This window comes from Pristis pectinata, chromosome X, assembly GCF_009764475.1.
Source record: "Pristis pectinata isolate sPriPec2 chromosome X, sPriPec2.1.pri, whole genome shotgun sequence".
Classification (NCBI taxonomy): Eukaryota; Metazoa; Chordata; class Chondrichthyes; order Rhinopristiformes; family Pristidae; genus Pristis; species Pristis pectinata.
Window position 1 is genome coordinate 7,579,100 of NC_067450.1, and position 18,647 is coordinate 7,597,746.

At 45.5% G+C, this 18,647-nt stretch overlaps 1 protein-coding gene across 3 annotated transcripts in view; it reads right to left on the bottom strand.

Moving 5' to 3' along the window:
- The window catches only part of LOC127567032 (RNA-binding motif, single-stranded-interacting protein 2-like), a 207,426-nt gene extending 204,578 nt beyond the window's left edge, over positions 1 to 2,848 (bottom strand). For all 3 annotated transcript variants that reach the window (XM_052009662.1, XM_052009664.1, XM_052009661.1), the window contains exon 1: positions 2,760 to 2,848. In XM_052009662.1, the coding sequence (XP_051865622.1) occupies positions 2,760 to 2,825 (66 nt within the window). In that variant the 5' untranslated portion in view covers positions 2,826 to 2,848. The remainder of the gene's footprint in view (positions 1 to 2,759) is intronic.
- Positions 2,849 to 18,647: the final 15,799 nt, after the last annotated feature.

Consider the following 18,647-nt stretch of genomic DNA (forward strand, 5'->3'; position numbering starts at 1 on the left):
AAATGCTTAACTAAACATGAAAAGTGCGGGGAAAGGATTGTTTGCCTTTTGCTGAACACGCACGGTGCATCTTCACCGCCAGGAGAAACACCTCTGAGTGTCAATGTAACGAGCACACATGTCTACCTTTCACGAGGCGGCGTCAGGGAGCTCCAACGTGAAAAATGAAAACTCTGAACCCCAGTTACAATGGCCCGCCACCGGCAGGGTAAAATCACTACATTTATCAAGGCATCGAGCTGGATATACTTACTGCTTATACAGCATACACCTCTTCTTTTATGCGCAGAAGATTAACGGTAGTAGACGCATATACTTGTTCCTGAAAGGCTAAAATGGGGTAGGTTGACTGGGAAGAGATTCGTGGCGAGTTCGAATCTAGCGGGGCCGAACAGCCGGGTTCTGTGCTGGATGTTCTATATACGATTTCTCACTCCTTTTCACACAGAACATTTGTTCCCCTCTCTCCCGGAACCCGTGTCAGATTAATCCCAGTTACGACTTAACCACCCCACACCGACCCGACCCGAATTGTGACCGCATTGATCCCTCTATTACACAACAGGCCGCCCGCCCTCCCCCACACCCAAAACTTTAAACGGATGAAAAAATTAAACACGCGTTGATATATATTCTCCCCAGAGAGGAGTTCAACTTTCAAATAACTGCGCATGAGAATATGGAAAAGGGACATTATCTGACGCCCCCGGTCTCTTTGTTTTCTTACGGGTTAAAATGCCCCGAGTATTAATAATTGACCGCTGTGCGCTTTTCACCCGGGTCTGCTTTTATTGCGTTTACTACAGGAGGACGTTGGAAGTTTTTTTTCAAGTGCTTGTGTGAAGACAGAACCGCCAAGTGACTCCATGGTCTAAACAAATACAGCGTGAATCTGTCAACCGGCGCCACTTCAGAAGTGTTAAAAGAGTTTTCACATGGCAGAAACTCATGGGACTAAGTGAAGGCTTTTGAAGGCTCGATAGAGGTGGGTGGGAGGGGGGGGGGGTGGGTGCAACCTTGGAACCTTCACCTTCCCAAAGGTAAATTTTCGACGAGGATCATTTTTGTCCCACAACCCCTCTCCCCTTACACACACACACACACACACACACACACACACACACACACACACACACACACACAGAGGTGGAGGGGCACTTTCAACAGTAGGAAGGAGCCAATCTCTTGTTTGGATTTGGTTATCGTTTAAGATTAAATAAAACGTGTCATCCCCCCCCCCCAGAAAAATCATTGTGTCTAATTTTACTGGCTCGTTTACAGTTTTAACGGTCTTGAATTTACTCCACATAACTGGGCTAAAACAATTGAACCAGCCAACAAAAGAGCTAAGAGCTCCCACAATAAAGTATTCTCCCCCCCCCTCACCCACCTCAACCCCTTTGCGACCAAGAGACAAAAAAACGAAACTGCCCTCTCTTTCACCCCGATTGCCAGATTGGAACGTGCGAAGGGAGAGCAGGAACAGGTCCCCGTGTTTAAACATGGGATTTCATGTTGAATGTACATTACATGCTGGCGCCAATTCGAAAGGAGAGTATTCTTACATTAAACTTGATCGATCAGCTATAAGTCGAACAGAAGCCCGCACTGTGGGAACTGCAAGCATTGCGATCCCAACACCAAAGGGGTCTACTCTTGCACACGAAATGCCCAGCGCCCCAAACACCCCCCCCAAAAAAAACAAGGTCACGTGGCCAGAAGGGAAGAGAGAGCAACAGTTACTGGCAATCAATATCCCCTCTTCTCTGATCCCCGAGCAACCCTCGGCGGCCGGTCGATCAACGCGCAAACCGACAGGGTCACAGAGAGAGAAAACCAGGCAACATCTCAGTGGGGGAAACCGTACCCGGAACCTCGGCGCTTCCAGCCCCAAAATATTCTTCCTTGATGGATTTTTACCGCCGATTTAAAGCAGCCATCTGATCCATTGCACCCTCCCCCCCCCACAAAAAAAACACCCCTGTTTAAAAACAGAGCGTCTTGTAAAGGATTGAATGATCTAATCAAGAAGAATGGTAAACAGTTTTTTAAAAAGAGCCCTCCCTTCATCCCAACGCAAGAAAGGAATGCGTTTGTGCAACTGGATACTTTCGATATGACTGTATTTAAACAACCCAGTCCGGTTTATTTCAACACCCACCCCCTCCTGCTCTCCCCACCACCGCACCCCCCCCCCCCCCTCACCCACCGCCGTTTGTTAATACGATACATGTTGAACATGGCTCCAGTCTCGTTTCGGGACTGATTCCTGCCATCAATCGCACCCCCCCCCCCCCCCTTTTCCTCGCTGCACGCCACGGCTCATCGTGGGCCCTACTAGAAATAGCAAACCACAACAAATACTTCCAGCTCTCCAGTCCCTTCTCAAACCACCACCACCTTTCCCCACAACCTCCCTCTTTCTTACTGAAACGAATCACTAATATTAAATCACAGCCTGCACGTTGGAGTTGAAGCGAGTCCCCAGAGGGCTCGGCTGGACTTGTAGAAACTTTTTTTTAATTCCCCCCACTTTTTTTGTTTGTAAATTGCAACACACACACACCAACACACACAAAACAAGTCCATTTCCCCTGTGAGTTTCAGCTACAGCGTCAAAGGAGATCACAAATATTTTGAAAGTGCTCTTAAATGCTGAGGCAGGGACATGAACCGAGGCCCACTCTCTCAGCGCTACCCCAACACATTATAGCCTCGCAGCAAAGATCGCAATCATGTGAAGCAGCCTTGCTTTTTACCTTCTTTGATGAACGGTTAGAATAGGGATACGGACTAAATCCTGCCCGTGGCACCGACAGCAGCATTTTTCTTTTTAATGTCAAACCTGAGCCAAGGAGCAGGCTGACGTCAGGACGGAAGTTGGAAATGGACTGAACTGGGACTCAGCACAAGTTCTATCGCCACTAGGTCCTAGTGCACGTTGGCTGTGCCCTTGGTGAAAAGGCAGACTTACATCTCTATACCGCCTTTTAGGACGTTCCGGTGCCCTTTGCAGCCAGTGAAATGCCTCTGACATGGTGGTCCCCGTTGTACGAGGGGAATTATGGCAGGCCAATTTATGCATAGCAAGCTCCCACAACAGCAATTATGAAAACGGTCATATAATCTGTTTATTTCTGATTGAGGGGCAATTATTGGGTTGGCCAGTAGCAAGAGTTGCCCTTAACAAACTGCAAATGCTGGAAATCTGAAATAAAAACAGGAAATGCTGGAAACACTTGGCAGGTCAGGCAGCATCTGTGGAGAGAGAAACAATTGTGAATATAGTAAATTAGTAAACTAAATTGGTAAATTGGTTCATTATTGTCACATGTAAAAAACTTGTCTTGCATACCGTCCATACGGATCAATTCATTACACAGTGCATTGAGGAAGTACAAGATAAAGCAATAACAGAATGCAGAATAAAGTGTCACAGTTACAGAGAAAGTGCAGTGCAGGCAGACAATAAGGTGCAAGGTCATAATGAGGTCAACTGTGAGGTCAAGAACCCATCTTATCATACTAGGGGACTGTTCAATAGTCTTATAATGGGGGATAGAAGCTGTCCTTGAGCCTGGTGGTACGTGCTTTCAGGCTTTTGTATCTTCTGCCCGATGGGAGAGGGGAGAAGAGAGAACGTCCGGAGTGAGTGGGGTCTTTGATTATGCTGGCTGCTTTCCTGAGGCAGTGAGAAGTATAGACAGAGTCCATGGAGGGGAGGCTGGTTTCCGTGACGTGCTGGGCTGTGTCCACAACTCTCTGCAGTTTCTTGCGGTCCTGGGCAGAGCAGTTGCTGTACCAAACCGTGATGCATCAGATAGGATGCTTTCTGTGGTGAATCGATAAAAGTTGGTGAGGGTCAAGGGACATACACTGAATTTCTTTAGCTTCCTGAGGAAGTAGAGGCGCTGGTGAGCTTTCTTGGCCATGGCATTCTACGTGGTTGGACCACGACAGCCTATTGGTGATGTTCGCTCCTAGGAACCTGAAGCTCTCAACCCTCTTGACCTCAGGACTGTTGATATAAACAGGAGACATAAGGGTCTTCGATCTGAAACATTAACTCTGTTTCTCCTTCCCATGGATGCTGAGCGTTGCCAGCACTCTCTGTGATAACTGCCCTGCTTTTCTTCAAGATGGTGACATTGGACTGTTACATTCAACTGAGAGGGCAGAAAAGGGTCCCCATTTATTGTCTCAAGTGAAAGAAAGCACCTCTGACAGCATGGTACTCCCTCTGTATTGGACTGAAATTCAGCATGGCTTAATGAACGCGCACAGGGGAATTCTCACTTACAATGGGGTACATTTACATTTGCTCTTATTGAAATCTGCTGTTTGGTGTGTGTGATTTAACTTCAAATACTTTGTATCGTTGTGGCTTCATTGGTGGAAGTCTCATCTTTGAGCCAGGATGCACATTTGTGTAGTTTTTTTTGGTCTCAGGATGTGAAAAGCTGCATTGCAGCCAATGAAATCTTTTGAAATGGTAATGTAGGGAAAACATGCAGTGAAATCCACCCTGTGCTCCAGTGCAGCAGTGTCAGAGCTGTTGCCTTCAAGATGCAGTGTTAAACTAGTCTCACCTCATAGGTGGTTGCAAAGAATCCCATGGTACTGCTTCAGAGAAGGTCAGGGAACATAAAGCCAACGTGCTGGCTGATTTTTAACCATCACTAAAACAAATTCTCCAATCCTGGTCAGGTTGTTATCTGTGGGAGCTTGCTGGTGTGAAATTGGTTCCCATATGGCAGGCACGGTAGTGTAGCGGTTAGTGTAATGTTATTACAGCACCAGTGACCCGGGTTCAATTTCCGGCCGCTGTCTGTATGGAGTTTGTACGTTCTCTCCCGTGTCTGTGTGGGTTTCCTCCGGGTGCTCCGGTTTCCTCCACATTCCAAAGACATACAGGTCAGGAAGTTGTGGGCATGCTATGATGGCGCCGGAAGTGTGGCGACACCTGCGGGCTGTGCCCAGAACACTCGACGCAAAAGACGCATTTCACTGTGTGTTTCGATGTTCATGAGACTAATAAAGAAATCTTATCTTATGACAACAATGATGTACTTCACTGCCTGTACAACACTTGGAGTTATGAATGATGTTACAGAAATGCAGATCCTCTTTTCTAAATCATACCACATCAGGGGAACTGGAAACTGTGATAGCATTGTTCTAGAGTCATAGAGAGTCATAGAGTCATACAGCACAGAAACAGGCCCTTTGACCTAACTTGTCCATGCCGTTCAAGATGCCCATCTAAGCTAGTCCCATATGCCTGTATTAGGCCCACATCCCTCCTAGCCTTTCCTATCCATTGAAAAGGGAGCCTTCATCTTTCATAGTGTGGATTTAAATTCGGATGAGCTCAGCTGATCAAGAGAAGACTTCCAGGGAACTGAGATTGGATTGCCAGAGAAGTAAAGACAGTGGGCAGTGAAATAAGACTCTGTGGCCATCTACCACATTGCAACTTCAGGGAATTGATTGGAATGGAAATATACGCAAAGTCAATGTCAAAGTCAAAGTCAAGTTTATTGTCACATGCACAGGTACATGTGTGCACAGGTACAACGTAAAACTTACTTGCAGCAGCATCACAGGCACAGAGCATCAAATACACAACATTCACAAGAAAACATAAATTACACAAAATTTTACAAGAAAGAACACAATTAGAACAAAAAAATTCCCATTGTAGTGCAAAGTGGTCATAGTGTTACTATACTGATATACTATGTATGCTGGACTATATTTGAAGTAATGATATCACAATGGTTATGTTACCAGACCAGTAATCCAGAGACCTGGACTAATGATCTGGAGATGTGAACTCAAATCCCGCTGGAGAGTTTAAATTCAGTTAATTAAATACAAAGCTAGTACCAGTAATAGTGAATATTAATCCAGATTGTTTTAAAAACCACTCGTGTTCCTGAGGGAAGGAAATTTGCTGTTCTTACTTGGCTCTCTCACTACCTAGTGCATTAACCTAGAAAGTAAATCAGTTCGGGGACAAACAGAGGCAGGCAATAATTGCTGACTTTGCCAGCAAGGACCGCATTCTGTGAATGAATAAAACAAACCATAACCGGTTCATCACACTCACCCCTGTCACCAAATGTGCTGCATATTGACTTTCATCACATTTCATTCAGGAAGTGTACACATTGTCAGGACATGGTCTCACTGTGAATGGCAACATGCTGTCTGTACATGCACACGACAGACTCAAACCAGTAAGGAGGAGAATTGGACATCCCTGGAAGAATTCTCTGCAACAAATGGGCCATTTTTGATCTGATTCTTAGCAAGTCAAATTGATTCCAGTTTGGAAACAATTCTGGTCTCTGAATAAGGCTTCAAAACCCAACCCCAGCAAAGCCTCTCCTTCCACAGGAATGTGACATTTTATTTTTCACACAGGCATCTTTGTGACATCTCAAACCACAAATAAAGATTCCACTGTTATTCACTTTAAATAAATGATTTCCTCAGGAATAGGCCAGCTTCAAAATAAGGCTGCAATAGTGCTAAAAATATCACAAGCGTTTTCAGAAAAGAAACAGAGAATTCTGGAAACACTCAGCAGGTCAGGCAGCATCTGTGGAGAGAGAAACAGAGTTAATATATCAGGTCGAAGAGCTGTCTGATAAATGTTTCTGACAAAGCGTCTTTGATGTGAAATATTAACCATTTTTCTCTCTCCACAGACACTGCCTGACCTGCTGGGTGTTTCTAGTATTTTCTGCTTTTATTTCAGATTTCCAGCATCTGCGTTTTTTTTTAATTTTCATTTTCAAAACCTACATTGCAAGGTGAAGCTACCGTGCCAAAGACCTCTAATCAACTTAACAGTTAGAGAGAAACCAAGTGTTCTGAACTTCTGATTATATAAGTATGAAATATGACTTCAGTGTTTTTTCGTCCTTTATGGTATTGAAAGTCAATTTCCCTAAGACATTTTGATCTACTGTCTCAGTTTATTACCTGTTGTGTTAAAAGTGCAACTGCTAACAAGGAGCTGAGGTAAGAAGACTGAATGTTGGAATAACCTCCAATTCTGGAGAGAACTATGTGTACAAAGAAAGTGAAACTTATAGTCTACGTATTTACCATAAGCTGACTATTGTCCAATTACTCACTGTTGATTGACTGTGTTATGACAGTATTTAATGAATGTGTTCTCCATACTAAATACCAATTGTACTAGCAGTAACTGCATTATCTGTAATTTGTACTGACATTGTCATATCTGTTATATACACGTGTGTGTACAATAGAGACGGAATATATTTTATGTACTGTGTATATATGCTACTCTCTATAGGATATACAGATTTTTTTGTACATAATGGAACTTATTTATGATATATGTTCTCATAATGATGTGCAATTCTCAATTTCTCATATAGACTCAGGCCATTCAGCCCATTGAGTCAATGCCAGTTCAGAGCAATCCCATTCCATTTATTTCCTTGTAACCCATTCTACCCATTCTAGAGGGACATAGGCCAAATACAGGCAAATGGGACCGTCTCAGGAAGGGATCTTGGTCACCATGGATGAGTTGGGCCGAAGGGTCTGTTTTTGTCTATATAACTCTATGGCTGTATTTTCTCTCTCACGTGGCCGTCAGCTCCTCACTGATTCTCCTATCGGTGACAATTTACAGCGGCCAATTAACCCACCAGCCCACATCTTTGGGATGTGGGGGGGGAAACCGGAGCACCAGGGGGAAACCCACACGGTCATAGGGAGAATGTGCAGACTCCACACAGACAGCGTTGAGGACCGGAATGTGCCATCATCCACTGTACTGAATACAGCAAGTTTAGGCTAATTGTGTTATCTATTGTTCTATGTATACTGACAGCATTATTTTTGGAACTGTATGTACTGATAAGGTTATTTACAGGTCTTTATATACTCTCCCTGTTACCCATATCACTGTATGTACAGGATGTGCTATCTTTTGAAATGAATATTCAATCTGTTTCCAAAACTACTCTATATACGCTTATCTATGGTGCCGTGTATTACTGACTGCATCTTCTACAGTCCTCTAGATACAGACTGCCTTATCTTTAATACTTTATATATTGATTGCAATATATTCATTAAGTGCCAACTGTGTTATCTACAACACTGCAAATACTGACTGTTACCTATAACAATCTACAGAGTGACTATGTTATCTATGGCACTGTACACGCAACTGTGATACGTATTGTACCGCCAAAACTGCCTGTGATATTTATAGTACTTTACACATTGACTGTGTTATTTAGAGTATTGTACACACTGACTGTGGTATCTAGTACTGAATATACCAACCGTGTAATCTGTGCTATGTATATTACTGGTGCTACTTATCGCAATGTAAGGACAAAGGGACCATTTATCCCTTTGAACCTCATACACAATCCAATCAGATCACGGCTGATCCAAGGCTCAACCTTATAGACCCTCCTCATCCCTATATCCCAATTCCTACAAGATATCCAAACTTTCACCACCCTCTGTGTGTGAAGTCTTTCCAAGCTTCGCTCCTGAAACTCCAGGTCTGATTTTCCGTCTCTGGCCCCGTGGACCCAGACTCCTTGACCAGTGGGAAGAGTTTCTCTCCCTCCACCACATCAGTTCCCCTCAATATTATAAAACTTCAATCAAATCGCCCGTTAATCTTCCAAATTCCAGACAATATGACTCTGCATTGTGCAACTTCTGCCATAATTGAACTCAGGTAGTAAATCTACTCTGCACCCTCCAAGGCCAATATATCATTCTTTCTGCAAACACTGAATATTTCTGGAGCTGTATTTACTGACTGCAAAATCAATTATAGTGGACATAGTAAATGTATTACCAATGATATTGTATATACTGACAGTATCTATTGTACTTTATACACCAGCTGTATTGTCTATTGTAGTCTTAATACAAACTATTATCTATGCCACTGTACATACCAGTGTTTTACCTGTAGTGCTTCATATACTGTCTGTGTGATCCATGATATTGAGCATGCCAGATTGTGCTGTAGATATGGCCTCATTATCTACAGTACTGCATATTTAAATTGATTTATTTCCAGTATCATATGTACTGCAGGGTTATTTCTAGTGCTGTATATTACCCATAGCACTGTGTATACTGAATGCTATTTATTACAGTGTAAGTACTGCTTGCATTATCTACAGGAATGTATGTTGGGATATAGTACTGTAAATAACACCTGCTTATCAATGTGATTGCATATACTGACTGTTTTATCTAAAGTTATTTATATACTGCATTTTCCATAGGCTGTATATGTTGAGAGTATGATCTCTTATAATATATACCTACTATCTTTCCTACACTAGTGTACTTTCCTTCAGGATGGAGGGTGACTTGCTTGCACTCTGGTCCTGTATGTTCCGAGGTGACTGGTGAGGCCAATCAGGGACCCACCGTCTCTTCCGCGGGTGGGGCAGGAGGTGATTGACAGGGCAGGTGGGCAGGTTGCAAGGTGGTGCAGTTTGCTACTGCCACTTACATCTGTGTGCTTCCGATGCATGGACTCACGATTCCCAGTCCCATCCTGAATGCTCCCTCTCCACTTTGAGCGGTCGAGGGCCAGAGGTTCGGAGTCAGGATGCTGCGTGTTCCGAGGAGACTTTGAGGACACGTGAACAATACAAACTGCTGAATGGAGCTGACTGAGTGTAACCGGGCCCTCACTGTTGGGGAGGTTGGTCTGGAGAGGGCACTGATGTTGGTTCATTTATCCTTCCAGTGGGTTTGGAGGAGACAGTGTTGGTGGTACCTCTCCTGTTACTTAAGGTGTGGTTGTCCAAGCCTTGGTGGCATATAGGAAAATAGGGATCACTGTTGTCCGATAGACCATGAGTCTTCTGCTGTTGTGATCTTTAGCCGTCCTTTTTCTCAGTCTGCCATCCTGTTACAGTACTTTATAGTTTAATTTCTAAACATTTATCAGGACCTGAGCCTGGCTGGTAAGGCAAGCATTTAAGGCAGGCAAGTACCCCTGAACAGAGAGACTCGCTGGGCCATTTCAGAGTCGAGCACATTGGTGGCTCTGGACTCACAGAGCCAATAAGGGTGGCAGATTTCCTCTCCTGGGTGTGCCATTAGTGAACCAAATGGATTTTTACAACAATGCAGTAGTTTTGCAGCTCGCACTTACTAAAATTAGCTTCCTTTTTATGAACAGGTTCCAGATTATTAACAATTTAAGTTCCAAAGGCACCATGGGAGGATTTGAATTCAGGTCTCTGGATTACTAGTCTAGGCTTCCAAAGCACAAGTCTAGTGATTTAACTACCACATCCACTGTGTTACAACACAAATGCATTTAAGGTGAGAGGGGGAAAGTTTAAAGGAGATGTGCGGGGCAAGAGCGGTGGGTGCCTGGAACAAGCTGCCAGGGGTGGTGGTGGAAGCAGATACGGTCGAGGCGTTTAAGAGGCTTTTATATAGACACGTGAACAGCGGTTAGCATAACGCTATTACAGTGCCAGCGACCCGGGTTCAATTCCCGCCGCTGTCTGAAAGGAGTTTGTCCGTTCTCCCCGTGACTGTGTGGGTTTTCTCCGGGTGCTCTGGTTTCCTCCCACATTCCAAAGACGTAGGGGTCAGGAAGTTGTGGGCGTGCTATGTTGGCGCCGGAAGCGTGGCGACACTTGCGGGCTGCCCCCAGAACACTCTACGCAAAAGATGCATTTCACTGTGTGTTTCGATGTACATGTGACTAATAAAGATATCTTATCTTACACGGTTGGCACAGACATGGTGGGCTGAAGGGCCTGTTCCTGTGCTGTACTGTTCCACGTTCTGTGTTCTATAAATGCATAGTAGAACATCGAACATAGAACAGCACAGCCCTTTGTCCCACAATATCCGTGCCAACCACGCTGCCAACTAAACTAATCCCGTCTGCCTGCGCATGGTCCGTATTCCTCTATTCCCTGCCTGTTCACATACCTATCTAAATGCCTTTTAAACATTGATGTTGTATCTGGTATCAGTGTTATAACTAGGATTGCATATGCTGCATATGCATTTATTGATCTGTATATATTGACTGCTATCTCCTGTCCTGATATACCTTTCCCGATATGCACTGAATATGTCCCATTGAATGCAGTAATATTCTCATGGTTTGGCATTCCCGACTGCAGTGAATGTTGTGTTTCTGATTCCAGTACTTTGAGCACCATGGCCACACAGTGAGCCATTGTGCTACATCTCAAGCTGTATGCTGCAGTTTGATAAGCCACTACTTTCAAAGCCTTGTCTTGGAGATCATTAACCTTTAAACTCACAGCTGAAACATAGCTGTGAATTTTACGTGTGTACCTTGGCAAGGTGTTGGAGGAAAGACTCATGTAAACCGTTCGAGGCGGCTGAGTTGATAAAGCTAGTGTGTCATCAGGTCCCTGTGTGGTCCGGGTGGTAGGTGGGAGCTGCAGGATGGGCTGCTGCCTCTCTGGTGTTGGGTGTGGGGAAAGAGGTAGAGTGGTGGGTGCAGGAGAGGAGGGGGGGGGTGGTGGGATTCTGCTCCTGTCCTCACTTGTGTTCAGGGCATGGGTAGGTGGGTGGTGCTTGATTGGAAGCCGTATGGACTGAACTGGGTTCACAGAGTCATAGTATCGTCCGGCACACATCTACAGTAACCCCATTTACATGCATTAGGTCTACAGCATTCTCTGCCTTGGTGATTCAATTGCGTGTCTAGATGCTTTTTAAATGCTGCGAGAGTCTCTGCCTCCACCACCCCCTCAGGCAGTGCGTTCCAGATTCCAACACTCCCACTCCCCCTCCCCCCCGGGGAAAATATTCTTCCTCAGATCCCCTCTAAACCTCCTCTTTCTAACCCTCCTGTCTTGGACACCCCCACCATGGGAAAAAGATTCTTACTGTGTCCCCTATCTATCCCCTCCTCCCTCAGAATTTTGTCTATCAACCAGTGACCAAATTTGTCTGAGTGATGTGACATTGTTGAACTGTTTCTCCTGAAATGTCTTTGCCTTTGGCCTTGTTACCCAAGGCCCGAAGCCCATCTCTGGGGCTTAGCCATTCAGCCCAGACCTCTCTGAGGCCCTTCAGTCAAAGGCTTCAAGTCCAAGTTCAAGTCTGTCGCCACGGGCACATGCACCCAGGGTATAAATGCCATGAAAATTAACCTTTTGCAGCAGCAGCACAGCACATTACAAACATAAATGACATAAACTTAAATTAACATAAATTATACATCACTTACACGACAAAATGACCAAAAAAATAACATAACGACATTAGTTCAAGTTGAGGGAAATACAATCCGAGGCAGTGTTGGGGTTTTTCAGGTGGGTTCAAGAACCTGATGGCAGTGGGGAAGAAGCTGTTGTTGAACCTTGAGGTGTGGGGTCTTCAAGCTCTTGTACCTCCTGCCTGATGGCAGCATCGGGAAGAGGGCACGGCCCGGATGGTGGAGGTCCCTGATGATGGATGTTACCTTCCTGAGACATCGGCTCTTGTAGATGTCTTTAATGGTGAGGAGAGCTGTACCAATGGAGGAACAGGCTGAGTCCCGCCACTCTCTGCAGCCCTCTGCTAAAAATGTCATCTTGGAAAGCCCTCTCTTGCCCACCGCCCTGACCTGAACCATCACCCTTTTGTCTCTATCACACTTCCCACCCTTTCCCTTCCCAAATTCTCATCCTCCCCCCATTTATCCTCTCTGAGTGAAAACCAACTGTGCATCTCACCTCCTGCTCCCTTGAGCCTGTGCCCAATTAGATGGCGGCCATCAAACTTCCCTTCTTGGCTGCCCTGCTGAAACTGTAATTGGGATCTTCTCCCTTTCATCAACCCACCTGAAGAATGACAGTCCTCAGTTGAACCTTCCCTCCCTTTCCAAGATCCTGGAAAATATTGTCGTTTCCCTATTTTAAACCCGATGACTCCCTGATTGAATCTCTCAAACCAGGTTCCCGCTTCTGTTACAAAGCAAGCTCACAAGTGGCCCTCTCCGTGACTGCATCCATGATGGAGTACCTCTCCTTCACCTCCACAGCTTTGATCTTTGACATCCTCTTCTCATGCCTCTGCTGGGTGGAATTGCATTCACTTGGGGGCATCCCAGTGGCGCAATGGATAAAGCTGCTGCCTCACAGCGCCAGCGACCCGGGTTCGACCCTGACCTACGATACTGTAGAGTTTGCACGTTCTCCCCGTGTCTGCGTGGGTTTCCTCCGGGTGCTCCGGTTTCCTCCCACATTCCAAAGACGTACGGGTTAGGAAGTTGTGGGCGTGCTGTGTTGGCGCCGGAAGCGTGGCGACACTTGCGGGCTGCCCCCAGAACACTCTACACAAAAGATGCATTTCACCACGTGTTTTGATGTACATATGACTAATGTCACTTATCTGCAGTGAGTGGTAAGAATCTGGGGGGGGGGAAGGGGGGGAGTTGATGAAAGGGGGAGAATAAAATGGGATTAGTGTCAGGTTAGTGTGAATGGCTGGCTGATGGTCAGCACAGACCTAATGGGCTGAAAGGCCTGTTTCTGTGCTGTGAGACTCCACTATTAAACACCCAATGGTCCCCAAAGTATTTCCAACCATGGATTACCTGAACTGGCCACTGTAGCATCCCAGGCCTCTTTCTTATCCAACCAGCCAAAGATAGGGGCTGAGCCCTGATGCCGCCCAGCTCCATCTCTACAGCTTCTGCACTGAAAGTCAAGGCGAGTTTATTGCCATATGCACGGGTGCAATGAAGAACTTCCTTACAGCAGCATCACAGGCACATAGCATCAGATACACAACATTCACAAGAAATACATAAATTAAACATAAATTATACAAAATTATTCAAGAAAGAACACAATTAGAACATAAAAAAAACAAAGTCCATTGTAGTACAAAGTGGTCAAAGTGGTCACAGTGTTGCTGTACTGAGGTAGTGATTGGCGTTGTTCAGGAACCGAATGGTTGAAGGGAAGAAGCTGTTCCTGAACCTGGTGGTGTGGGACTTCAGGCTTCTGTACCTCCTGCCTGACGGTAGCTGTGAGAAGATGGCACGGCCCGGATGGTGGGGATCTTTGATGATGCATGTTGCCTTCTTGAGGCAGCACCTCCTGTAGATACTACCGATGGTGGGGAGGGATGTGCCCGTGATGTATTGGGCTGAGTTCACTACTCTCTGCAGCTTCTTACATTCCTGTGCATTTGAATTGCTGTTCCAGACCGTGATGCAACCAGTCAGGATACTTTCAACAGCACATCTGTAGAAGATCATTAGGGTGTTCAGTGACAAGCTGAACCTCCTTAACCTTCTCAGAAAGTAGAGATGCCAGTGTGCCTTCCTTGTGCTTTCTGACGCTCGTTCAACGTCCACTCTTTGTCAGGCTGCAGTTCCCTCTACTGAAATGAAGGGAAGACGACTGACCTGTTTATCTACTGAGTCGGAAGGAGGCGATCCACCAGGGCCATTGCTCCCAATGACCTCTGCCATATGAGTGCAGACGCCAGGCAAAGGCTCAACTGTACTTGATTGCAACATCCTCCCTTGTCTAATAGACCAATGAGGTCTCCTCTTTAGATTTGTCCATTAGATAGCCACATGACTGATAGAGAAATGGGAAGGAAGATTTAACATTTGGGGAGGGGAGGGTTAGATAGATATTAGAGCAGGATAAAATGTCGGCACAACATTGTGGCCGGAAGGGCCTGTACTGTGCTGTAGTGTTCTATGTTCTATGTTCTAAGACGTCAATGTGGGCTCCAGACAGCCTGTCTGAGTCACTGCCTTTGGGAAAGGAAAGTAAGGTGACAAGAAGTGAAGAGAAAGTTGCAGGCAAAACTCTTTTCTTTCCAAACATATAATTTATTCATAAAATATACAGTAATGCATTTGGGAATGCCAATATCTTCATTTGCTGCAACAAGCAATTCAATGTACTCACTTCCAAATTTGTCAAAGTCACAAACAGTCCAACAGTTTGAGAGGCTGTTCCACGGGACCCAGCCCCTCAGTGACTAGGTGGGTGGGGCAGGACCCTAAACTGTTGTCCTTCCTCACTGAGACCCTGTGGTGGCTGCACCGAGCTTCAATGCGTCCCTCAGCACGTACTCCTGCACTCTGGAATGTGCACTCCCTTGCGGACGTCTGTGTTGTGGACACAGGCCAGTCCATCATGAAAACCAGCCTCCCCTCCATTGACTCTGTCTACACTTCCCGCTGCCTCGGGAAAGCAGCCAACATAATCAAAGACCCCACCCACCCCCACCCGGGTCATTCTCTCTTCTCCCCGTCCCATTGGGCAGAAGATACAAAAACCCAAAAGCACGTACCACCAGGCTCAAGGACACCTTCTATCCCGCTGTTAAAAGACTATTGAACAGTCCCCTAGTACGATAAGATGGACTCTTGACCTCACAATCTACCTTGTCATGGCCCTTGCACCTTATTGTCTACCTGCACTGCACTTTCTCTGTAACTGTAACACTTTATGCAGCACTCTGTTATTGGTTTTCCCTTGTACTACCTCAAAGTACTTAGCTCTGACATGATCTGTCTGGACGGCTTGCAAAACAAAGTTTTTCACTGTGTCTCGGTACATGTGACAATAATAAACCAATTACTAATTACTTTACACTGGATGACCAACAAGTTTTGGGCAGACCAAAGTGTCTTCCACTGAGGTGAAGATCTTCTATCAGCAATTGGTATTGGAATTGGTTTATTATTGTCACATGTACTGAGATACAGTGAAAAACTTTTGTTTGTGCGCCATCCAGACACATCATTCCATACATAAGTACATAAAATATTAATAATATTTCTTTATTAGTCACATGTACATCGAAACACACAGTGAAATGAATCTTTTGCGTAGAGTGTTCTGGGGGCAGCCCGCAATTGTCGCCACGCTTCCGACGCCAACATAGCGTGCCCACAACTTCCTAACCCGTACATCTTTGGAATGTGGGAGGAAACCGGAGCACCCGGAGGAAACCCACGCAGACACGGAGAGAACGTACAGACTTCTTACAGACAGTGGCTGGAATTGAACCCGGGTCGCTGGCACTGTAATGGCGTTACGCTAACCGCTGCACTACCATTTACCGTGTACCGTATCGAGGTAGTAAAAAGGAAAACAGAATGCAGAATATAGTGTTACAGTTAGAGAGAAAGTGCAGTGCAGGCAGACAGATAAAATGCAAGGGCCACGACGAGGTAGATTGGACGATCAAGAGTTCATCTTTTAGCCTAGGAGAGGTCCGTTCAAGAGTCTGATACACTGGGAGCAGTCCGTAGATCAGAGTCCTGACCCCTTTTACCTCACATGCCCCCCATTCTGCCAGTCTGCTGGCTGCACAGCCCCACCACAGCGAACGAATGCCCAGAGCTGTCCATTGCTCCCCGGGTTATGGCAGGCTGCTGTCGACTGACAGGAAGGCTGCACCTGGGACCTGTCGGGTTACAGAGTGAAAGGTCAGGAAACCTCTTGAACTTCACCAAACGTTAGCGCCGAATATTTATGAAGTATGTTGGAAACATTCCGGCTTGGAATTCAGAACACATCATAAATCACCAGGGTTTGTTTCCGAATGTCATCTGAAACTTAGAATGTGCTATGCGGCGAGAAAACATGGCTGTGTTTCTTTTCCCCCGCCTGCCCTCTGCCCTCCTTGCTCTTTTCCAAATGTCACGTGCAGACCTGAACAGCACCAGCTCACTGGATTTTGGGATTTTCGTCAATGCTAACCTGCTTGCATTAATGAGCTGTGTTTATTGCTCTCTGGATATGAGCAGCCACACTAGCACAAATGAGGATCAAATCTGGAGACTTTTGGTTTGTCTTGTTTACCCTGTTTATTCCCAGCACAAACCTGAGGACCCTAAGGCAAGTTTCAAGAAAGTATTCTCAAGGGCTATCCAGCTCATTTATGGCAATCAGCACACAGTGCCCAGTGGTAGATTAATTTACAATCCTACTGCTTCTGAAATTTATTCCTGAGACTCAGTGTCAAATCTGCAAACTGATAATAATGTCGGCAAGTACCCCCTTTCCAGGTGGCAGGGATGGTCAGGGTCGAATTTAGCTTCGGGGGCTTGACTGCAAAGGAATCAGGTGACGGGAGTGCAGGGACTAAAACTGCGGGACGTTTCCCCACGCGCAAAGCCGTGCTGACCATCCCTAATCAGTCCTTGCCTTTCCAAATGTTAATGGATCCTGTCTCTCAGAATGCCCTCCAGTAACTTTCCCACCAAAATGTTGCATGGCCTTTGCCTGAGGGTGTGGATAGAGGTGATGTGTAAATGGTCTCATTTGACCCAAAACACCCACAATAGTTTAATCAGTGATAGGGCAGGTTTGTGGAGGGAGTGTGGAATTGGTCTGAATTGTCCCTTTTCAAGTCCTTGCTTTGTTCTGTTTATATAATCAATATTGTCTGGAAATCTATCTCAGTAGGTAACTCTACACGGCATCAAAGTCAATAGAATCCAATTTTGGAAGGGGGCAGCAATGTGCAAAGACCCCACCCACCCCGGACATTCTCTCTTCTCCCCCCTCCCATCGGGCAGGAGATACAAAAGCCTGAAAGCACGTACCACCATGCTCAAGGACAGCTTCTATCCCGCTGTTATAAGACTATTGAACGGTTCCCTAGTACGATAAGATAGGTTCTTGACCTCACAATCTACCTTGTCATGACCTTGCACCTTATTGTCTGCCTGCACTGCACTTTCTCTGTAACTGTAACACTATATTCTGCAGTCTGTTACTGCATTTCCCTTGTACTACCTCAATGTACTGATGTGATGAAATGATCTGTATGGATGGCATGCAAAACAAAGTTTTTTACTGTACCTCGGGACATGTGACAATAATAAACTAATTTACTAATTTACAACATGCGGAGTACAAATACGATACAGCTCATTCAGTGCCACTGACATTGAACGAATTTTTAGGCACATGTTAGTCCACCACTGGAGACCATGCCTCAAGCTCGGAGATCTCCCCCTTTAACCTTTCCATCCTTCTAACTCCCCCTCCTCATCTCAGACACTTGCTCAAATACACCCTTTTCAATCATCTGGTCATCTTAAGTGCCACACTGTTAAAATATGCTTGATGGCACCTCGAAGAAGGTCTTGGGCATCTTTTGCTACATTGAAGCCACCATGTAAATGGAAGTTGTTGTTGTTAACTGTAACTTGTTATGTAACGATACCTTACCCCACTGGCATCATGATGATCAAAGTACCCACCAGACTAAGTTGGATAAAGTGCAGCTCGTGACGTTGTTTGTTGCTAACAGGACAGATCTCCTGCCGTGAGTGGTGACCGACCTGCTGGCAGTTATTCTCGTGACTGGGCGATTAGAGACCTGGGGCTGGGGGACTCCTATGCTGCCCGACTTGATGCGTCATTGAGGGCACCGAAACAATCATCCACAGAGCACCCGACCTCAGGGGCAACTGCTGAAAGGGAATTAAAGCCTTTTGTTTGATTTAATTATTAATTTGTTTAAATGCTAATTGCTTGTGTGTGTGTGTGTGTCTGTGTGTGTGTGTGTGTGTGTGTGTGTGTGCATGCGTACGAGTGTGCATTTGTGTGTTTTTGTCTGTGTGCTTGTGCATG